At 36.0% G+C, this 23,376-nt stretch overlaps 1 protein-coding gene across 1 annotated transcript; it reads left to right on the top strand.

The window, feature by feature from the left end:
* The first annotated feature begins 2,459 nt into the window (after positions 1-2,459).
* LOC121407984 (Y+L amino acid transporter 2-like) lies at positions 2,460-22,542 on the top strand. Its single transcript, XM_041599270.1, has 13 exons — positions 2,460-2,727; positions 7,135-7,326; positions 9,340-9,566; positions 10,502-10,822; positions 12,680-12,805; positions 13,287-13,380; positions 14,080-14,124; positions 15,642-15,765; positions 16,670-16,773; positions 17,223-17,319; positions 18,160-18,309; positions 18,651-18,825; positions 22,462-22,542. Exons 3-13 carry the CDS (start codon positions 9,380-9,382, stop codon positions 22,527-22,529), a joined length of 1,491 nt encoding a protein of 496 aa, XP_041455204.1. The 5' UTR covers positions 2,460-2,727; positions 7,135-7,326; positions 9,340-9,379; the 3' UTR covers positions 22,530-22,542.
* The last annotated feature ends 834 nt before the right edge of the window (positions 22,543-23,376 follow it).

A 23,376-nucleotide genomic window follows, 5' to 3' on the forward strand; every position in this document is an offset into this window, starting at 1 on the left:
AATTTAATCAAAATCACCTTCATTTTGTAGTGAAAACCTTCCCCTTTTTTTTCGTTCTTTCATATAACAGCCCCTATTACAAAAATTGTTCTCAGGGCCCTGAAGAGACCAATTATTATAAAGTCTCGAGATGCAGGCTCCACGATGTTGATTTTTCGCTTTGCGTATTTTCTTTCATTACGAAGTTTGCGTCAGTGAAAATAGACCTCAGTCACATCTCTCCATACGGCGCCCGTACGGCGAGTCGAAAGCAGCATTTTAGCATTTTTGTACCAGGTACCTGATTGGTTTGAATAAAAATGAATAAAACGGCTGTTTTGGACTTGCCGTACGGCCGCCGTAAGGGAAATGTGACCGATTAGGTATAACTGAAATAATCTTATTAGTTGCGGATATAACGACAGGCATTAATCTTATGAAGCTAAGGTAAATAGTGACAATTTTATGATTTATACTCGAGTGTCATCTCGCTTTACCCCTCCTCCACCTTTCTGTCTTCATCTTCTTCTACTTCTTCTTTTTCTTTTTTTCTGCTTCTCCTTCTTTTACCTCTTTTCTTCTTAGTCATCTTCTTCTACCTCATCTTTTTCTTCTTCTTCTACCCTCTTTTTCTTCTTTTTCTTCATCTTGTTCTTCTTCTCTTTCTTCTACCTCTTCTTCTTCGTATTCTTTCTCTATTCATTCAATATTTTTTATTTCCCGTAACATGCCTGTGAATGATGATGCGTGATAAACTGGGAAGTTTGTTTAATCCCATTCTCAATTAATGGTCTTTTTTTGCCATTTTTGTGACTTCAGATGATCTGAAACCAATTGACAAAATCAATCCTCTCTGTGATTGAACCAGGGGCGTAGATAGCGGGGGGGGGGGGGATAGGGGGATGCATCCCCCCCAGAATTTTAGGTGGGGAGGATGGTGTGTACAATCATCCCCCCAGGTTTCTGTGGGGGAAGAAGCAAAACTATACAGTAATAAAGCAATGAATGCTAGTTAAAATCAATCAATAATAATAGCAGTAATAATCATAACGTACAGCAATGACAAACATGATCAAAATTGGACTTTTATTCAGTCAATCATCTTATATGCATTTACAACTTGCAAGTTTTAAGTAATAACAACTGTCTTGCGTCGTCATATACATTTAAGGATCGTTATTCAGAGTTTCACCAAGTACATTTCCTTATAATAATTATGTATTTGCAAAGGAGATAAGTTCAAAATATTTCATTACAGATTTAAGAAAGTGTCGCTTAATCACTCCCTTTCAGAGCAATTGCTTTCATAACACATTAACACTGTTCAAACGAATTAATAAGAAATTACCTATACACATACACTGACCCTTTTCCCTGCTGGCCATGTCCTCAACAATCCGACAAATGACATTTCTCTTATGATCATCTTTACTCATTGTCATTAATCAAACAAAAGATTACTGCCATGAAAAATGTGCAAGGAAGTTTGTTTATTTCTGGATGCCCTGTTTATTGCTGAAAGCAAAGTGATTAAAAGACACACGAGATAATCCATGAGGCAGATCGTGTTATTTTGTTATCTTTAACTCGTCTGCTTTGGCCCATGATATTTTGTTTTTATCGAGTACGTTATCTCCTTCATTCTTTATATTTATGTATTAATTATATATATATATATATATATATAATGAGAGGGGCGTGGATATATGTACCAATCGCTTTGATCATTGTTTATAATATATGTGTGAAGAGTAGAGTAGAATCAAGGATGAAGCAAAGTATACACTATGTTGTAAAGCTTTCGGCCTGCCTTCTTCAGTTTTTGTTTGCTGACATGGGTCATAGCAAATTCTCCTGAACTAGGGTGGTGTTGTGTACCGTGCGTGTGTATATATATATATATGTATATACAAATATATATTATATATATATATATATATATATATATATATATATATATATATATATATATATATATATATATATATATATATATATATATATATATATATATATATATATATATATATATATATATATATATATATATACATATATATATATATATATATATATATATATATAGAAAGTATGACCCAGCTAAGGATCATCCCCCCCCCCAGGTCTAAGGACCTGTCTACGCCACTGGATTGAACCAATCTCTGAATTATTCACATGAGCTTAGAAATACATCAGTCACATTTCCCCCAACGGCGAACGTTAGGTGAGTAGAAAACAGCCGTTTCAACATTTTGTACCAGCTACATTATCATGGTTTGAATAAAAAGGAATATAGCGGCCGTTTTTTACTCTCCGAATACGACCGCCGTATAGGGTAAATGTGACTGAGGTATATAACGACTATTGAAGCTCGTCTGTGTAAATAAGTTTGTGCAGTGCCCTTGCAAAGTGTGATCAGTTTATTTTTCAACTCTGTTTATGAAAGAACTCGTTCACGATTCATTTCACCCTGTCATTCTTACAGCTCCGATTCCATGGTTCTTTCTTCTACTTCTGTTTTTATTTTCCATTTGTTCCATTTCTGGATAGAATGGTTGCATTTTCCGATGTCGTATTGATTCATTGTACATGTGGTTCCATTTATGGGAACCACCGAGAGAAATCTACATTTCGTATACTGCTCTTGTTCTTGGTTTGATATTCAGCTGTTATCTTGGATTTGGATGACAGATGATCCATATGTTTCAATCGCCTGTCTATCTACACAATTTTACAAATTCTCACGGAGTAAGTATTGAATAATGGATTGTCACAATTCCTTTTTTTTGGGGGGTGTCACAATTCTTTAGAGATATAGGGGAATTACTAGGGATCATAGTATAGACCTCATTCTTTAACAGGTGGGTAACACCGAGATCATCACAGCTGCGATCTTGCTATTTTTATATGAGTCAAGTGAGAAACAAGGGTCCAATAAAGTAAACACATCAACCAAATGTGATGACATGTGTAGGCTATAGCAAATGAACCAACACTGACGTGACTGATGTTGTGGAAAAGCGACCTAGCTGAATATTGAACTCCCATTTGGAGTTGAAATCCTCAAAAGAATTTTTTTTTCATCGGGCCGGGGTGCCGTTTTACGAACATTTTGTCGCCTGGCAAGTTGTCATATCGGACAATTTCCGATTCTTCGATCAGTCCATTTGTATTGATTGGCTGAGAAGGTGACAGGGGTTGACTGTTACACCGGTTATTATGGAAACTGTGAGTTAAAATAAGTGTCAGCTAGATCAAACAATTAACTTTCATTAAATGGTCCATTTATTAATTTATACATAAAATATTTCATATCACATTGTGTAAATGCATGAACAGTTTGGTAGTAATAGTAGTAGTAGCAGTAGTAGTAGTAGTAGTAGTAGTAGTAGTAGTACTAGTAGTAGTAATAGTAGTAGAGTAGTAGTAGAGTGGTAGTAGTAGTCGTAGTAGAAGTAGTAGTAGTAGTAGTAGTAGTAGTAGTAGTAGTAGTAGTAGTAGGAGTAGAAGTAGTAGTAGTAGTAGTAGTAGTAGTAGTAGTAGTAGTAGTAGTAGTAGTAGTAGTAGTAGTAGTAGTAGTAGTAGTAGTAGTAGTAGTAGTAGTAGTAGTAGTAGTAGTAGAAGTAGTAGTAGAAGAAGTAGTAGTAGTAGCTAGTAGTAGAGTAGTAGTAGTAGTAGTAGCAATAGAAGTAGTAGTAGTAGTTGTTGTAGTTGTAGAAGTAGTAGTAGTAGTAGTAGTAGTAGTAGTAGTAGTAGTAGTAGTAGTAGCAGTAGCAGTAATGATAATAATGATAATAACAAAAATAATAATAATAAAGATAATAATCACTAATAATAATATTACTGTTATATAACGATAATCAGGGGCGAATCCAGCCTTCGCCAATGGGGGCGGATTTTTTTTCAGCCAGATTTTCCCGATCAGCCGCTCAAAGATGATTTTTGGTTTATTTTGAAGGGGTAGCCCTTGTAGTCACTTCTTAGCTTTATTCTTATGAATAAACATAAATATATATCATAATCCTTATTTATATAATGCGAGCGCGAAGCGCGAGCCAATTTTTTTGGAAATCTTATGTATTTCTTCCTAAAATTTTGAACATTCTGAGCAATGTTTGTTATCCTAAAAAAGATGTGCAAATGAATTATATTACTACGAACGCGAAGCGCGAGCAGAAATGAACTGATGGAAAAGGTATCTGTTAAAGACTGCTTGCAACTAGCCATGAAGATGTTACATGTTTTAAAAATCAGATAATGCGAGCGCAAAGCGCGAGCTGAAACTTTTTGACATTTAAAAAATGGAAATTCTAAGCACTTTTTGTAACTTAAACAGAATAGGTATATAACTAAACAATTGATGCGAGCGCGAAGCGCGAGCAGAAAATTTCGATATTTAGACCTACTGAACGAGGAACTCTACATGCTCTATTCATGTTTTGTAAATCATGAAAAGGACGAGTAATTGGGGATCTTCCTTACATTAAAAGTGCGAGAGTAGAGCACGAGCAGAAAATTTTTATATACGTTTTGAACTGATCGAAAAGGTACCTGTTAAGGATCTAGGACTCCTTGCACTTAGCCATGAAGACGTTACATATTTCAACAATCAAATAATGCGAGCGCGAAAATTTTGACATTTCTGCATAAAGAATGTAAAATGTTAATCAACTTTTGTACTCTTGAACAGGATAGCTATTTAACTAAACAATTGATTCGAGCGCGAAGCGCGAGCGGAAAAAAATCGAGATTTAGACCTTAAAACTGGACACTATTCATGTTTTGAAAATCATAAAAAGAATGAGTAATAGGGGATCTTCCTACATTAATAATGCGAGCAGAAAATTGTTGATATTGTGATCTGAAACTTGATAATGATAGATAGAGAATAATAGTCTAGGTGATCGGTGAAAGAAAATGTTCAGAAAATGGTACAAGCATGAAAATTGGCACACAGGTAGATCAGTAAGTTATCCTAAACATTTTTAGCAGTGGGTGCCAACGTGAATTTCCAAAATATAGCAACGGTTACTACGTAACATATTTACCTTAGTAACCGAGCTTTGTTGGGTTTGAGGAACAGTTTTACGAGCAATATGTTACATAAATTTTTATCAAAAGCATATTTTTTTTGTATCACAACAGTTTTGATCCATTTGTATTTATTCATAGCCACGGTTTCTAAGGGACCTTTTTCGATAGCAACAATAGTTTATCACAGTTCATATCATTATAATTTACTCAGAAGAGCTCAGAAATTAATTATGGCCCATAGCTTCCTTATGTGATGAATTTCACTCTGTCATTCTTACAGCTCCTATTCAACAGTTCAATCATGAAGCTATTATAGCTCCATGATTCTAAATTTCCTTTCTTCTACTTCTTTTTTTATTTTCCATACCATTTCTGGATAGAATGGTTGCATTTTTCCGACGTCGCATTGATTCAATGTACATGTATTTATTGCTGGGAACCACCAAGAGAAATCTACATATCGTAACTCCCCTTGTTCTTGGTTTAATATTCAGCTGTTATCTTGGATGTGGATGAAAGATGATCCATATGTTTCAATCACCTGTCTATCTACACAATTAACAAAACCTCACGGAGTAAGTATTGAATAATGAAATGTCACAATTCCCTTTTTTTGGGGGGGGGGGGGGGATGTCACAATTCTTTAGAGATATAGGGGAATTTACTAGGGGTAATACATAGACCCCATTCTTTAACAGGTGGGTGACACCGAGATCATCACAGCTGCGATCTTGATATTTTTATATGATTCAAGTGAGGAATAAGGGTCCAATAAAGTAAACATATCAAACAAATGTGATGACATGTGTAGGCTATAGCAAATGAACCAACACTGACGTGACTGATGTTGTGGAAAAGCGACCTAGCTGAATATTGAACTCCCATTTGGAGTTGAAATCCTCAAAGGAATTTGTTTTTTATCAGGCCGGTGTGCCGTTTTACGAACATTTTGTCGTCTGGCATCGGGGGGGGGGGGTACTCGACCAAAAAAGTGGTGGGGGTGCCCCTGCACTGAGTTGACTTAACAAGGACCCTGCAAATCTGCAGTATCAACAAATCCAGAGTTTTTGACATAGCCATATCACAACATTAGACTAAATCAGTAACTCAGGTTCACGTATATTACTGTTGGACGAACACTTACATGTTAATAAAACAGACAGCCCCGAAAACTTGAAAATTAATGACATTTCAGAGAGAGCTTCACTCTCTTGGCAGCAGGAAAACAGCGCCCTCAATAATAAATGTTATGAGGATAATGACATACATATTTCTTGTTTTATCACTACGAATAATGATCACACTTGGACAAAATGTGAATCGTCTTCCAACATGCACGTCATGACTCCTCAGTGGTGATCGAAGTATCATATGTTTTACATGTATTGTTTAACCCTTTTTATTCTCACTTTCTTCAAGTGTGTTTCATTTATGTATTGTAATTTTGGTATAGCCAGCTCATTTCCATACAATGGACTACAATGTTATGAACTTACAATATTTTCTGTCAGATCAAATCCTTGGCTTGGCATGTTTTTATCTCATTTCTGTTTCATGACATCGAGAATATATGACATGAATGTTTAGGAACATACAAGCCCGCATACAAGTTATCGGGTCGACACATCAAAACATTAACTGGGTCAAGAACATGATAACGTATACTTTCAGGGTGTGAATTAGACACTATAGGGTCTAATTCACACCCGTATAAATTTACTACTCCAGGGCGAAAGGTGATTAAAAAAACTCGAAGTCTTGAAAGAACAGTTGCTTGAACTTTCGAGCTGGGACGCAGTTGGGTATGGTGATCTATTACCACTTGGCAACCACATCGAAAGATGAAAAGTGAGAAGGAGCGAGCGTGCGAGGAGAGGTACGGTGGCGATCGAGGGGAAGGGAGGGGGGGGGGCACTGTGCACTGTCTCTGTGGACTATCAGGAATTTGACCTCCCCCACTGATCTTGTGATCTGTTTATGAAAGTGTTCTCACTCGATATCCTGTATCGGCCCTTTCACTTGTTACAGTGAGTCGCTAGCCAAGTCATCAGGAGAAGGGCAGGTATATTCAGGAGTGCATGCAGCAAACTAATTACTGACTGTTTGCATGGTTTATTGTAGTTCTCTGGTGATGGCTGAATAGTGTCGAGGCCAACTCAGTAGTATTCAGTTTCTTCACTGTGTAGATGTGGGTGGTGTCACGAGGATAAACAACGATCACTTGAGTATACTTTACTTACACCAGGATGCCAACATCCGTATAGGAGCATCATAATTCATCATAGCTCTTTTAATACATCGCTTGTGCATAAGGTAATTAAGTATGTGATTTTTTATCCGTAAGTATAAACCATAAATAGAACTCAGTGCGCTTAGAAAAGCCCGTAGTATTAAAGCGCCTTCATGATGTTATGTATATGTGATACGTGTGGATTTTTCCTCATCTTGTATATTTATCTTCTTTGAGTCATCCTACATGGTCAAGGGAAAATCCACAAATTCACAATATGTCGATGCCGTAGCTCGTAGCTGCAAAATGCCAGTGACATTTTGGAATAAAATCGGAAAAATGCATCACATTAACTTTAAAAAAAAAATCTTGACTAATTCATGACTCCAAGTTGGTTTGAATTGTGTGTAATTTCTATTTTCTCGTGTAAAATCGTATAAGTAATCTTGATGATGATGATCGATGATGACGATGATGATGATGATAATGATGATGATAATGTAATGACGATGATGGCGATAGTGATATGATGATAATGATTATGATTATGATATTCAGAATGTAATAAAAGTAGGAATAGGTTTAATGGTGTCAGTCGCAATCAGACATAAGAAAAAAATAGAAAATAGAAATATAGAAAAAAATTGACAAGCAAAAAAAAAATGGGTTTCAACCAAAGAATAAGGACATTCCGTCCACGAAAAAAAAATGACAAGCAAACAAGAAAACTGTTTTCGCGGTACTTTTTACATGTGTCTCTCAAAGGGGGGGGGGGCACGGGCAAAACATCAGATGCACGTACTACTACTACTAATAATAAATTGGTACTTAGCGCATAATCAATTGAAATTGCTCTATGCGTTTTGTACAGATTGCTTTCCCATATTACAGTGACACTACAACAAAAATAAATATGTTTTCAAATTTCTTATAAAAGATTCAACAGAAGTACATGATCGATGGGGAATTGGTAAACTATTCCATAATTTGGGACCGCAAAAATCAAAACTAGCTTCCCCCCTTTTTAAAACAACTCTAGGAATGTGTAAAATTGTAGTGTCTTTACTAGAACGAAGTCTTAAATGTGGCCGGTGTGGGGATCGATCTAAGTAAACTATAGAGGTATTCGGGTGCCATTTTATGCATACACTTAAAACTAACAGTGCAACTTTGTAAGAAATTCTTCTGTCAACTGGTAACCAGTGCACTTTATGCTTTAAAGGACAAGTCCACCCCAACAAAAACTTGATTTGAATAAAAAGAGAAAATTCAACAAGCATAACACTGAAAATTTCATCAAAATCTGATGTAAAATAAGAAAGTTATGGCATTTTAAATTTTCGCTTCATTTCACAAAACAGTTATATGCACATCTCGGTCCGAATTCAAATGAGGAACTGATGACATCACTCACTCACTATTTCTTTTGTATGAAATATGAAATATTTTCATTTTCTCATCATTGTCATGTAAAATGAAGTTTCAGTCCTCCCTGAACACATGGAATTCCATTATTTTAACATTTTGTGCTTCAGGCAAGGAGGTCCTAATCGTCAAATTCGTAAAAATTGAAATATTGTATAATTCAAACAATAAAAAACAAAAGAAATAGTGACATCATCGACTCTCTCATTTGGATGTAACTGGCTCGTTCATATAACTATTTTGTTAAAAATAAGCGAAACTTTGAAATGTCATAACTTTCTTATCTTACATCCGATTTTGATGAAATTTTCAGCATTGTGCTTGTCTGATTTTTCTCTATTGATTCAAATCAACATTTTTTTGAGGTGAACCGCTCATACTGTTGAGCTTTCAAGATAATCCTAGCGGTGCGATTTTGAATGCGCTGCAACCTTTCACGATCTGTTTTATTGATATTGATCAATAGAGAATTTGAGTAATCTAGCCTACTAAGCAAAAGAGATCGGATAGCATGGTTACAAGCTTCATCAGTGAGCATTTTTCGTACTCTGCATAATATAGATGAAAATTAAGAGATTTGCAAAGTGATGTCACTTGATGAGACATACTACCTTTTAACTAAAAAACAGATAAAGACACGACGAAATACCGTCTTTTCCCATTCTCACCAGCATTACTCAGATATCACCTTGGTGAAACTGTTTCACCATCATGGCTCAAGATCAAATAAGGAACAGATCAGACGGAACCGCCGGAAGAGAAGAGCCATCTTCACCGCCACCATCTACGTCATCCGAAAGAGACCGGATCGTTTTAGGTAGGAATGTTGGTCTCCCCGGATGTATTGGTATGGTGATGGGGATCATCATTGGCACTGGGATCTTCATTTCACCTGCAGGTATGATGTTCCAGACACACGGACGATTAACCGACTCCAGACAGACTAAATAATGGGTATTACCAATGAAATAAAACATCGATCAGTTTGGAATCGGGTTCGTGGGTGTGACTGTGTCTTATACCCGTTTTGAGTACTAGGATAGTCTTGTATGTTCTGGAATTTTATTTCTCTCTCTCTCTTCCACGTCCTCACCCTTTCCCCTTCTTATTCCACCCCTCCCTTTTTATCCTTCATGCACTGAAAAAACTCCGGTGTTGATTAAACACCAGCCAGGAATCTATATATATGTCCACACCATGCAGAGACGTATTGAAACAACACCAGTTCGGAATCAAAACGATGCTATGTTAATACTAATCGGTGTTGTATAAACACCTATCTGGTGTTATACCACAAGGAAACTGGTGTTGTTTAACACTTCTGTGGTGTTGACATATATAGATTCCGGGCTGGTGTAAATCAACACCAGAGTTTTTGCAGGGTGTTCTCTGATCTTCCTCGATATATAGTTCTCATTTTCGTCGCTTCTAGTTTCTCCCGTTGTTTCCCCATTTCAATTCAATTCAAATGAAAGTACTTGCATTTTTCACAAAATATCAGTTTCCTCTTCTCATCATCGTTTTAATGTCTTGTCGGTATTTTTCTATGAAATGGGTTCTTCATATGAACTTTTCTATGTTGCTTGATATCGCAATGTCTCTACAAATTGCCTCTTTAAAAATGGCTTACAGGCAACAGCTGCATACGAGGGTCCCTGCTTTAAAGTCAAACTGAATGGAATAGAAACGAATCGAACCAAATGACACGGAATCGCATCATATCAAATTGAATAGAATGGAATACAATGGAATGGAATCGAATAAGATTGGAACAATAGAATGGAATCAAATCAAATCAAAACATTTTCAATGTTATGTATCATCCTTTACAAGGTGTCTTGAAGGGAGCAGGTGGATCGGTAGGTCTCTCCCTAGTCCTGTGGGTCATCTGCGCTTCCATCGCAACATGCGGAGCCATGTGCTACACAGAACTCAGTCTTACCTCAGGCAAATCTGGCGGAGAGTTCACATTTATATTTGAATACTTTGGACCGGTCCTGGCCTTCTTGCGAATGTGGACCATCTTAGCCATCATCATGCCTGCCATATCAGCCGTGCAAGGGATCACGATCGCTAATTATCTAACAGCGCCGTTTTTCAACGATTGCCATGTTCCCTCCCATGCTATTCGTCTCATCGCTACGGTCATCCTCTGTAAGTGTCATTTAAGCCCAATATGAGTTTTTTTCATGTTTCACGCTACAGTTACACATTTTGTCACTCCTTTATAAGACATAAGACTCGATCTGAGATCAAGTTACCTGAAACAATTATGTTAATGATTTTTTCTTTAATGATAAATGATACGGTATTCAAGCGACATACTTTTGTGAGACTTTTTATGGTGGAATAGTTGAGTAAACATAAACACATTAATTTTTATATCTGTATTAGCCGACATTTTTGATATTCCGGCCTGCAGAAGTACCTGTTTGCAGTGGCTCATGAATGAAATGTCTCACCAATCAGATAATGCGAGCGCGAAGCGCGTGCCGCAAATATTTATTTTCTCAACCTGAAAACTGGATATTATAAGCTCACTTTGTTACCATGAATATTATGGATGTGTATAGTCCTAACTTATTGATGCGAGCGCGGAGCGCGAGCTTAAATTCCTACCTGAAACCGCTACATTCTAAGTACTGTTTATTATTATTAACAATATGCATATCTCTATAAAAAAAACATGCGAGTGCGAAGGTGGGCTCAAATAATCAATATAAAGACCTAGAGAGTTCTATTAATTACTATTTGCAGTGGCTCATGAATATAATATATGTTTCACCAATCAAATGATGCGACCTGAAATATTTTTGAGAATATGATTTAACAACGAAAAGGTTAACAATTATTTTGCACTCATAAATGGGATGGGTTATTTAATCAAATAAAAAATATGAGCGCGAACCTTAATCCTAAAACAGAATATTCAAAGCATGCAAACCATGAACAGGATGGGTATAATAATAACTCAACAATCGATGCGACCGCGAAGCGCGAGCTCGGTAACGAGCTCTTATGATCATCCTTTATCTACATTTGCCTAAACGTATACATGTATACGAACGACAGGGCCCTGGGAACGATTAACTATAACAGGGGTGCTGTGTTAAAGTTGACACACTAGAAAAATGAACCACATTTTGGTTAAATTTCTGCTACCTACAAGATCTCCTATATGGTGAATACCCGAGTGAATAATACACGTAGCACAATGTTAGAAAATATATCCTTGAAATAAAAGACGTTCCTGCAGCAGAGTCTCGAGAACACCTGTAATCTTACTAGATTGCGTAATTTTACATTATATCATGCAAAATTACAAGAAATTGGTATTTGGTGTATGGAAACTTCCTTAAATAAAACAGCCTTTCCCCTTTTTAAACAGACCTGGGGCCCGTTGCAGAAAGAGTTGCAATCAAACGCATCTTTAAAAATCACGCGCAACTTCATTTTCAACCAATCAACAGCGCGCATTTTGGACTTGCGATTGATTTTTTGACTTGCGTTTAAACGCAACTCTTTCTGCAACGGACCCCTGCTCTATTAAATTGCAGGAAAAATTCCTGAATTTACAGAATGATTCTGTTCTTTTTCCCCCTGTAAAAGCAGGGGTTCTTAACAGTGTACCCCCAGGTATATATTGGGGTGCTTCACCACCCCTGCACCCCCGCGGCTTCCCAGGGCGATGACGAGCGAGCGCTTTACTTAGGAGTAGAAGGTGTAAATTCGTTATCTAACTGCTCATTGCTCCATGGGATTTTGAGATATCGATTGCAATCTAGCAAAAATAATGTAGATTTGTCACCTCGAAACTAACAAAAAAAGTCCTTTCTATTTCTTCTCTTACGCGAGCAAGTGCAAAAAGTATCATTCAATCTTATACAACAACGGAGCCTTTAAGAACAACTATATAACTAAAGTAATGCATAGAATTTGTTCTTCGCCTATTATTGTTTTTATCGTTACATTTTTTTTCTTCAAATTATCCTTTTTTTCTCTATCTCTCAGTTTGTTTGGTTTACATCAATTGCGTCAGTGTGAAATGGTCGTCTCGTCTTACAAATGCCTTGACGGTAACAAAGATCATCGGCCTAATGGTTCTTATTATTAGTGGAATTGTCAATATGTGCAGAGGTAAGCATTCTACATGTATAATCAATAAATTGTATAATTGAAATATGTAGTTGATATAACACCGCAGTTTTTGAAAGACTGAAAGAAGGAATGACGGGGGCCTGGGTAGCCTTTGCATGTCATTTTGTCTGTTTTCTATCTTTAATATGCTTCGGTAGCATCATTTTATTTCTTGTTTTAAAGGGGTCGACCCCGAGCTTCAAACATATTTTTTTTTAATGTTTTGTTCCTATTTTGTATTGTTATTTGAAAATGTATCATTTTTGTCAATGCGAAATTATCTGGAGAACAATACTAACAAGCAAAACTAAATAAATGCAATTGCAAATTTCATTTCATTTCGCATTGAACTATATTATTAGGATTAACTGAGGCTAAGTACAGAAGCGTAATTTCTGTAAACCATTTTGAACTAATCATGATGATTTGCTTAATATGAAATTGAACAGATTATACATTTCCGCTCCCTCTAATATTTCAGGATATACACAGAATCTTACCAATGCGTTTGCCATTCCAATGGAAGTCGACATACCCAAGGCTATTTATAGTGGAATATTTGCCTTCGGAGGATGGTAACTATTATATTTTCATACTTTGTCTTATTTTTTTTGGCAGAAAATGTACAATTTAATAAAGCTTATATCGAATAGCCCTATCCATGTAGTGTCGAAATATATGCCTTGAATTATTACAAAGAAAGTTTTGCGAGATTACTTTGTATTTTCACTGATATTTCAGCAAAGTTTTATTAACAATCCGAAGCGAAAAGAAAAATTGACAAATCGAGAACTCATAAGGTCATCGATGCACGTTCCAAACATCACTTCATCAGGGGCCCGTTGCAGAAAGAGTTGCGTTTAAACGCAAGTCAAAAAATCAATCGCAAGTCCCAAATTCGCGCTGTTGATTGGTTGAAAATCAAGTTACGCATGATTTTAGAGTTGCGATTGATTACAACTATTTCTGCAACGGGCCCCAGCACACACCCTGTTCTAGTTGTCCATTGATATTTGTTCGTCTATCTAAAGTTAATTTGTATTGCTATTTATGTATTTAATACTTGGGGGGGCCGTTGCAGAAAGATATGCAATAAATCATAACTCCAAAAATCAAATACATCTTGAGTTTCAACCAGAAACCAGTATTTTAGACTTACGATTAATTTTCTGAGGTGCTTTTAAACATAACTCTTTCTGCAACGGGGCACGTAGCTGTTCTTTAAACGTTCTCGCATCTCAAGAACATTGTACTGTTTTCTTTTTTTTGATCAGGGAGACCATCGCTATGATTGTAGAGGAAATCAAAGATCCGGAGAGGTAAAAAAAGGCGTTTAATATCAGAATTATCTCTTAACAAAATTAAAAGTTGTAGTATTATTCGTAGTAGTATATTGGTATTAGTAGCAGGAGTATTGGTAGTAGTAGCAGTTGTTGTTGTAGTATAGTATTACAAGTAGTAGAAGAAGAAGAAGAAGTAGTAGTAATAGTAGTAGTAGTAGCAGCAGCAGTAGTAGTAGTATACTACTAGTAGTAGTAGTCGTCGTTGTAGTCGTAGTAGTAGTAGTATTAGTAGTAGTAGTAGTAGTAGTAGAATAGTAGTAATAGTAGTAGTAGTAGTAGTAGTAGTAGTAGTAGTAGTAGTAGTAGCAGTAGTAGCAGCAGTAGTAGTAGTAGTTGATGTTGTTGTATAGTAGTAGTATAGTAGTAGTAGTAGTAGTAGTAGTAGTAATTGTTGTTTTGAATCTAAGTTAGATATTAAGTTATAGATTTTTTAGCGTTAATGCTAAATCGACTGATGAAAAAACATTATGAATTCATATATTATTATTATTATCAATGTTATTATCATTAGTGTTGTCAGTATCATTTTAATTATTATTATAATTATTATTGATAGTAGTAGTAGTAGTAGTAATTTTTAATCTAAGTTAGATATTAAGTACTAGATGTTTCTTTAACCCTATGCGCGCTGATGTTATAATCTTGCACATTCGTACAATTAAATTCAACAATCGTAATAAGTATTTGCTCCCCTATAACTTCAAGTTAGAGAAGCTAATAAAAGGCAATAGTCCTTGGATAACATCTATGTAATAATCATAAGTATCACGTGCGCGATTTGGAAACCTTGAATTAAAGAAAAAAAACATTGAACAATTGTCATTATTACCCCCCCCAAAAAAAAAAAAAAAATAATAATAATAAAAATAATTCAGCGTGCAAAGAGTTAATCAAATCGTTAATGCTAGTCACACCAACGGGAACCGACTGATGAAAATAATATTATGAATTTATTTATCCGGTTAGAATGATATAGAAAGTTATTCGACTGTAGAAGTATCAGAATGTACCCCGTCGAATATAGTCATAAAGTACTTCGTTGAGTGTAAATCTTTTCTATCTACCTTAGGAATCACACTCTCGTAGTTTTCTCTGCCATCCTCCCCATTCTTTCTCTCCCATCTTTATTTCTTTCTTTCTATTTCTATTTCTATCTCTTTCTATTTTTTCATCTTTGTTTCCCTTTATCTTTTTACTGTCTCATCCTTTCAGTTCGCTCTCTCTCTCTCTCTCTCTCTCCTCTCTGTGTGAATTTAAAACAGATAATCTTATTCCGATAGTCATCTAAACTATATAAAAAAAATTGGCACCCCGTTTTATAGACCCAGCGTATGATGAAAGAAAAAAGTTACTGGAACCGGTCAGCCAATGGGTATAAAACATTGGATTTCTCAATGGGGTGAGTTTAATATGTCTCTGAATATTGTTAATTTTGACTTGTCTCTTACTATTTCGAACGTTTCTGTTAATGATTCTCTTGATTTTTTTCAAAGGAATCTTCCATTGAGTATTATCATCTCCATGGTAATGATCACGGGCATCTACTTGCTGGCTAACGTGGCCTATCTGACCATCCTATCTCCTACTGAGATTCTCGCCTCGAAGGCAGTGGCAGCGGTAAGTCATGTATTTATTTATATTCATATTTTATTTTGAAGGGTTACACGCCCACTGATCTGTACGGAGAGTAATTCTGTCAGGACACTTAATTGGTTACAAACCCAGCCGTCTTTGCTCCATAGCCGCCTGGCTTCGCTTTCAGGATTTATGAACTTGATGAAAGAATACTACCCAGCAACCTTACTTTTTCTCCTGCATCCCCCCCCCCCCTCCTCTCTCTCTCTCTCTGTCTATCTCTCTGTCATTTTACCCCGCCCCCTTCTTTTCCACTTCAACTCATATTACATGTTTCAAAATTCTAGTCTGTATTCAATAACCATTCGTTAACCCCACTGGCGAATCGGGGGGGGGGGGGGGGCACAAACAATCAAAATTTGTGATGTCGTTGTAATACAAGTGTGCCCACCGAGGAACCCTTTTTTTTTGCTCGTCAAATTTTCTTCGGGGAAAATCCTGGATCTGCCCCTGGTTAACCCTTATTTTCATAACTAAATAATTATTTTAACACACTGTTATCGACGAATATTTGAATCAAAATAGATGTTATGAAAGGATATGCATACGCATAATTTTAATTCATATATTCCATAAAACTGTTCGTAGAAAAGTAACGCATGCCTTTATAAAACGGATGAAAAAAGTTGTTTTTTGTGCTTAATCATATTCTCAATATATTTTGTTTCATTCATAACTTTAATCAAATCGTTGACATAATTATTTTTGATGTCAACGCTTTCATTGATAGAAATCCTTTTATCTGGTCATGCTGATTGACTGAGAGCAATGGAAATAACCCACTATTCGTTTCATGAAAACGCTCCTTTCATGAGGTTAAGATGTACAGCTGTAGGAATCATGTCGTAGGCCTATTTGTTGTTCTTGTTCGTTCGTTCTTTTTTAGGACTTTAGTGTGCTGGCTCTTGGAACCTGGTCCTGGACTATCTGGGTGTTTGTAGCCTTATCAGCCATTGGAGCTCTAAATGCCATGTATTTTGGCTTCTCAAGGTACGATGTATAACCTTCACTTTATCCATATGGTTGTATTAATTTATGTGGTATATTGACGAATCGCATGGGATGTGGAAATAACACTTAATCCTCAGTTTTTACTCCTTATACCTGCTATCCCTTCCATTTTTCTTGCAATGCGAGGCCTTAAACATGTTAAACAATGGGTTTTTTCGCGGTAGGAACTTATAAAAGTTTTTTGGACAAAGTTTGATCAGCATCGTGAAAAAAAGGAAAAAGTGAAATCACAGTGTTGACCATTTTCACGTTTTTGTACACGGTTACCCAGACGTTTTCTATTGCATGTAATAATATGTGTAAAAGAATAACTGAATATGAAATGTGATACATTCAAGTTCATTCATGGCGTACGTGTCTTTTTGTAAATCTCTTCACTATTTTAAGATTAATGGTATGCTTTGCTTATACCTTGTGTGATATGACAGGGTGTACTATGCTGCTGCTCGGGATGGTCTTTTGCCCGAGGTGATTGGGATGATCAACATCAGATATCGTACACCACTCCCCGCGGTCATTGTTACGGTAAGTCATACCTTTGAGATATTTCCGTGCCAGCATTAGGGAAGCAGTGTGTCACTTATGGACACTGTCATATTGTAGGTCTACATACTCCACAATGTATGGTATTTTAACAGAAGTGTTCACAGAATGTCCAAAATCTATCACAGCATGTTCATTTCGTTTTCTCAGTACTTTCACAGTGTATTTATGGTGTGCTCACAGTGTATTCAGTGTATTCACACATTATTTGCATAATCAGTGTGTTCACAGAGTATTCACAGTGTGTTCATAGCGTGTTTACAGTGTGATCACAGTGTGTTCACAGTGTATTCACAGTGTTTTCACGGTGTATTTATAGTGTGTTCACAGTGTATTCACAGTGTGTTCACGGTGTATTTACAGTGTGTTCACAGTGTATTCACAGTGTGTTCATAGTGTATTCCCAGTGTGTTCACGGTGTATTCACAGTGTTTTCATGGTGTATTTACAGTGTGAACACAGAAGTCACAGTGTGTTCATAGTGTTTTTACAGTGTGATCACAGTGTTCACAGTGTATTGAGAGTGTGTTCATAGTGTATTCCCAGTGTGTGCACACCTAGGTCACAGTGTATTTACAGTGTGTTCATAGTGTATTCACAGTGTGATCAGTGTTCACAGTGCATTCTCAGTGTATTCACAGTGTATTCAGTGTGTTCATAGTGTGTTTACAGTGTGATCCCTGCAGTGAAATAACATACTGTCCAACAGTGCATCCAAGTGGTGTGTTCACAATTGGAAATCATCAATATAGGACATGTAACGAACAGTGTGAAGATGACTTATAGTTATCAGACTGACTTTGTGCTATCCTTTGAAACCAGGTTCCAATAGTGATGGTATGTCTGATGGTCGATGATGTCTTCACGTTGATTCAGTATCAGTCATTCGTTATGGTAGCATTTCAAGCCATCACTGTCTGTATCATCCCGTATTCACGCTGGAAGTATCCTGACCTTAACAGGCCATTCAAGGTAGGAAGGCGACGTCGATACTGATAAAGATATTGATGATGATGATGATGATGATGCTGATGATGCTCATGATGATGATGTTAATGATGATGATGGTAATGGTGGTGATGATGGTGATGATGATGGTGATGATGATGATGATGATGATGATGATGATGATGATGATGATGATGATGATGATAATGATGATGATTGTGGTGGTGATGGTGGTGGTGATGATGATGATGATGTCGTGGAAGCGAAAAAAATCCCTATTACTACTCCACGTTAGACATTTCTATTGATGTCACTTCTTGTTCTCTCATGTTCTATTGTCATTTCTGATTTACCCGCACGTATAGGTACCTGTGCTTGTTGCTGTATTATTTGCCTTGGCCATAGTCTTCCTAATGGGACTTACTCTGTATACAAGTCCAGTGAGTAGTGTAGTGGGACTCGTCCTAACCTTGATTGGTGTACCACTCTATTTCTTCTTCGTTCGATTGAATAAACCTCCATGGTTCAGGAAAATAACAGGTAGGAAAGTGCCATACAAAATATATTGAATGCTTGGGCGTACAATAGTTCAAAATATTGCATAATTCATATACACACATTAACATGCTTGACATGAGTGTGACATATTATCTTGAGTTGAAATAAATGGTTCTTGAGACAGAAATTATACGCAATAAGAATTTAAATCAGTGAAAAATGGAGGGGCCTAAGTTGAAAGTAGAGCTTGTGAGTTATAGGCCCCAATGGAAGAAGGAGATAAGATCTGAGGCTATTTAGTTATTAAAAATAACAAGGTAAAAGAGAAGCAAAAGTTTAGAAAGGTATAGTGAACCAATTGGTTTAATAACATCTGTAGCACGCTCTGGAAGGAAAGTAATGTTTTAAAGGGGGGGGGGTATGGTGGTAAAATGGAGCTGCTGAAACGTTTAGATATCTACTGCTGCCTGAACTGCATAATCATTCAGAAAAGTATGTTTAAGTTTACGTTTGAATATAAACAATGAATTGGAGTCTGAAATGTCTTTGGATAGTCCGTTCCAGTACTTCGGTCCTCAGAAAGTAATTGTTTTCTGAGCAAAGGTTGTTCGAGTCAGTGGTGAATGATAAAATGTACTTTGTCGAGTTGCATATGAATGAATTACGTTTCTTTTAACAAATAATAAGGTGACAATGGCTGGTAATTCATTTGTTGATAGCTGGAACATAAAAATTCCTAAATTATATCTATATAAGTCTGAGATTTTGAGAAGTTGATTTCCATGGAAGTAACGAATCGTATGGGAAAGGAGACCAGCTTTATTTTTGTTTCTAACCGCACGTTTTTGAATGACAAATAACCTATGGAGTTGATTTTTACTGCTATTACCCCAAGCAAGAATACCGTAATTGAGATAGGGCAAACTCAAAGTATTGTAGAGAGATGATAAATTTTTTGGGGGAAGATCATGTTTAAGTTTGTTTAAAATGCCTGTGTTTCTATAGCCGTTAATGTACAAAGATAATTAATATGTGATTACCACGATAGTTTGCTATCCATATATATATATGGAATCGATTTTAGTTAAATTTGTGTTAGCAATCAATATATCACCGGGTAAAGATTTGATAGTATTACTGAACAACATATGAGTTTTGTTAACATTTAAAAATAGCTTATTTGTGTTAATCCAGGCTTTGACCATTTTCAATTCCTCGTTCAGGATTTCAAGGAGGCTGCTGGGGTTACGGTGGGAGAAAAATATATTACAATCGTCTGCAAAAAGAATAAACAACAAATTATCAGATGAATGTTGAAAATCACTAATATACAGTATAAACAATAGGGGGCCTAACAAGGAACCTTGTGGAACACCACAATTTCGAAGGGATTTAGAATGTCATTGTCATTTATACAGATTTTTGTTTGGATATCTTTTTCCTATTCAGAATATCATTAATTGTATTCCAGGTACTATTAATGTCGTCTTTATGTTTAATGAATTGTTTTGAATAAAAGTTCTTCGTAGCAATTAGCCTTAACGAATATGTTAATATATTACGGTATGAAGAATACTTGGATTTATTCAAAGAAGTAGGTTTTTCTTATATTTATAAAATAGATTGTTTTTTGTATTGATGCACTTTGATTAAGCCTTGGAAATCTATGGACGCCTTGGGCGCTTTTATAATTTGAATGATGTTTTTTTTTTCGAATTGGGATACAAGAGTTAAAGTGATGCATAATTTTTTTCTATGAATTGTTCGAATGCGATATTAGTATCAGTGCAGTGATAGATTATAGTCCAATCAACTGTATCGAGTTCATTTTTAGACGGTTGATGTTGTATAGTGACAGATCACGTGATCCTATATTGTTTTTTTTGTTTTGTTTTAGGCTTTGGATTAAGAATAGTATTAGGTATCAATGTAAAGATGGGGAAGTGGTCTGAGATATCACTAACTATAATTCCTGACTTGAAAATTGAAGTTCCTCCAACAAAAATATTGTCAATCAGTGTAGCTGATGTATTTGGTAATCGCTGAAAAGAAATGTTTAGATAGCATTAAGTTAAGAAAGTCATGACTATCGGTGGTTTGGTCACATTGGAGTAAGTCAAAGTTAAATTCCCCCATAATAATGCATGTTTTATTATGCAGTATTTGTGCTGATGATATTGACCGTAATGTTTCAATAAAATCTTTAGGATTTGTATTTGGGGGTCTATAGATTTCCCCTATGAATATATTATTTTTATGAGGAAAATGTAATTCGACAAAGATCTTTTTTTATTTTTCTATCACGAGGCGTAGCAGAGTGAAATGGAAGGGTTCAAATATGACAAAATGATGTAATTTTTCTGTTGCATGAGACAGGCAGTCGATACTTTCATTGCCATATTCGAAATAAAGTTTAAGGTCTCGGCACACCCTACGACTGGTCCACGGTCTGATATTGAACACGTTATTCGAACGATGATTTAGAACATTGCACAGTAAGATGTTCCATGCCTTAATATACGCATCAAACTTTTTAACGTTTTATTCCAACTTCGGGTCACAGACTAATTCAATTCAATTCATTTTTTTTTAATTTCATTTCCATTCAAAACATAATGCAAAGTAATATAAAGTAATACAAATCAAGTACAAATTTACAGAAGGGTGCGCATTCTTGCTTCGAAAACAAAAAAAAATCGTAAGGTGTATACGGTGACCTTTACAAGCATCATGCCTCCGATTTGCTTGCCAGGCGAAACTGACCTGGGGAGCGTTTCATGAAGGGACTTTGTCCGACAAGTTCTGTTTTATCCGACAATTACCATAGTAACAGTCCCTCTCAGCCAATCAGAATCAAGGAAAGATGTCAGATCTGACAACTTGTCAGACAAAAATGTTGATGAAACGCTCCCCAGACCGAAAAATATTCAAGATCGCAAGTTTGATCGAGTAGGCCAGTTTGTGAATTTTTAACATAATCATCCAGATAATGGCGAGCAGGCGAGATTGTTGACGATCATCGCTATCAACATTATCAAGGCAGATTGACCCTGATTGTTTGCTGAATTTTATATGACCATGCAAGAAAGCGTTTCATCTAGACATCGACAAATGCGTCTGAAATGTTTTCAAAATTGATTTTGATTGACTTAGATGCACCGCTGTTAGACCGTCGGACAGAATCTGTCAGATAGACTTTATCAGATAGACTTTGTCGGATAGACACTGTCGGATGGACTTTGTCGGGTAGACTTTTAAGGATACAGCATTCGACAATTGACAGACATTTTAACGAAATACTTCCCAGAATATCAAGTTGCTTATAGAATATCGTGGTTGAGTTGAAAGATCGACACGTGTAATTTTGTATTAGTTATAAAGTGCAGTGAGTGTCTTCTCCGTTATGCTCCCTGACTGGAAGTTGTTCGCCTGTAATCTGTAAGTTTGTAACTGCCTATTTAATACCGAAATAATAAATTAAGGGAGAAATTCTTGGTTCGATCGTAAAAAATAGAATTTGTTCGTAAAATTATTAATTGAAAATAAAAATTTCTGCAGGATGACGTTGTGATGAACGTTGGTCGAAAACTATATCTCCTTTCTGTATTCTACTCTCATTATTGGATCTACACCCCCCTTCTCTCTCTTATACTTCTATTATTTTCAATTTTATTTCAGGCCGCATCACCAGAGGATTCCAAAAGTTGTTTTTCGTCGTACCGGAAGAAGCGACTACCGCAAAATGAGGTTTCAAAATTGTCAAAAATATGGGCAACAACTCTTCGTTAATCAAAAGGCGTCGATGAAAATAATTATCTCATCACAGGTATCATCCTTCTCGCGTCAGTGATAGTCCATGCATGCACCAAAAAATGCCTAACAGTGATACCCGATGGTCCCGTCTTTAAATAAAGTTGTGATCGATCCGATCAACCACAACTATGGAAAGTCAGCGATGTCAACATTTAAAATGCAGGTTTGTTAAAAGTGTCTTCTAACATAAAAATTATGCTGTACATCCATACATTCATTGTTTTTCTTTGATAATTCAATGTGCTCCCGTTTGTATGCAAAAGGACATTGGTCAAAATTTCCTCGAAGAAAAACTATGACATTGTTGGATTTCCATATAGTTGAGGTCGATTGGATCAATCGCAGCTCTTTATAAGACGGAAGCCATCATGGGACCATTTCATATCAGTGTCATTAATTATCGTTATTTCTAAACCGCAAGGGCTTGAAATGGACGTAGATATATCATTTGTAAATGTATAACAGAATAGTGTATTTATATTCTTATCAAGTGTCGACCGAAAGCAAGGACCATTTTGAGCGTTTAGAAAGAGTTCGAAGAGATGCTGAGAATCCTTTCTTTTTAAAAATAGTTTTTGTGTGTGTTTGGGTTTATGAAATCCTATTTTGTCATATCTGTTATGTTGCTAAATTGTACGATGTACATTGTATTCCGTACTGTTAAAAGGGATACAATGGTACTGTAACTATCCCCTTTTCTCCTTTCAAAGATGTATTTTCGCTAGAGTTTAGGTATACATGTATTTCACTAAGCTATGTGTTGTTGTTTTTAACCATTTT

The sequence above is a fragment of the Lytechinus variegatus genome, chromosome 2, assembly GCF_018143015.1.
Source record: "Lytechinus variegatus isolate NC3 chromosome 2, Lvar_3.0, whole genome shotgun sequence".
NCBI lineage: Eukaryota > Metazoa > Echinodermata > Echinoidea > Temnopleuroida > Toxopneustidae > Lytechinus > Lytechinus variegatus.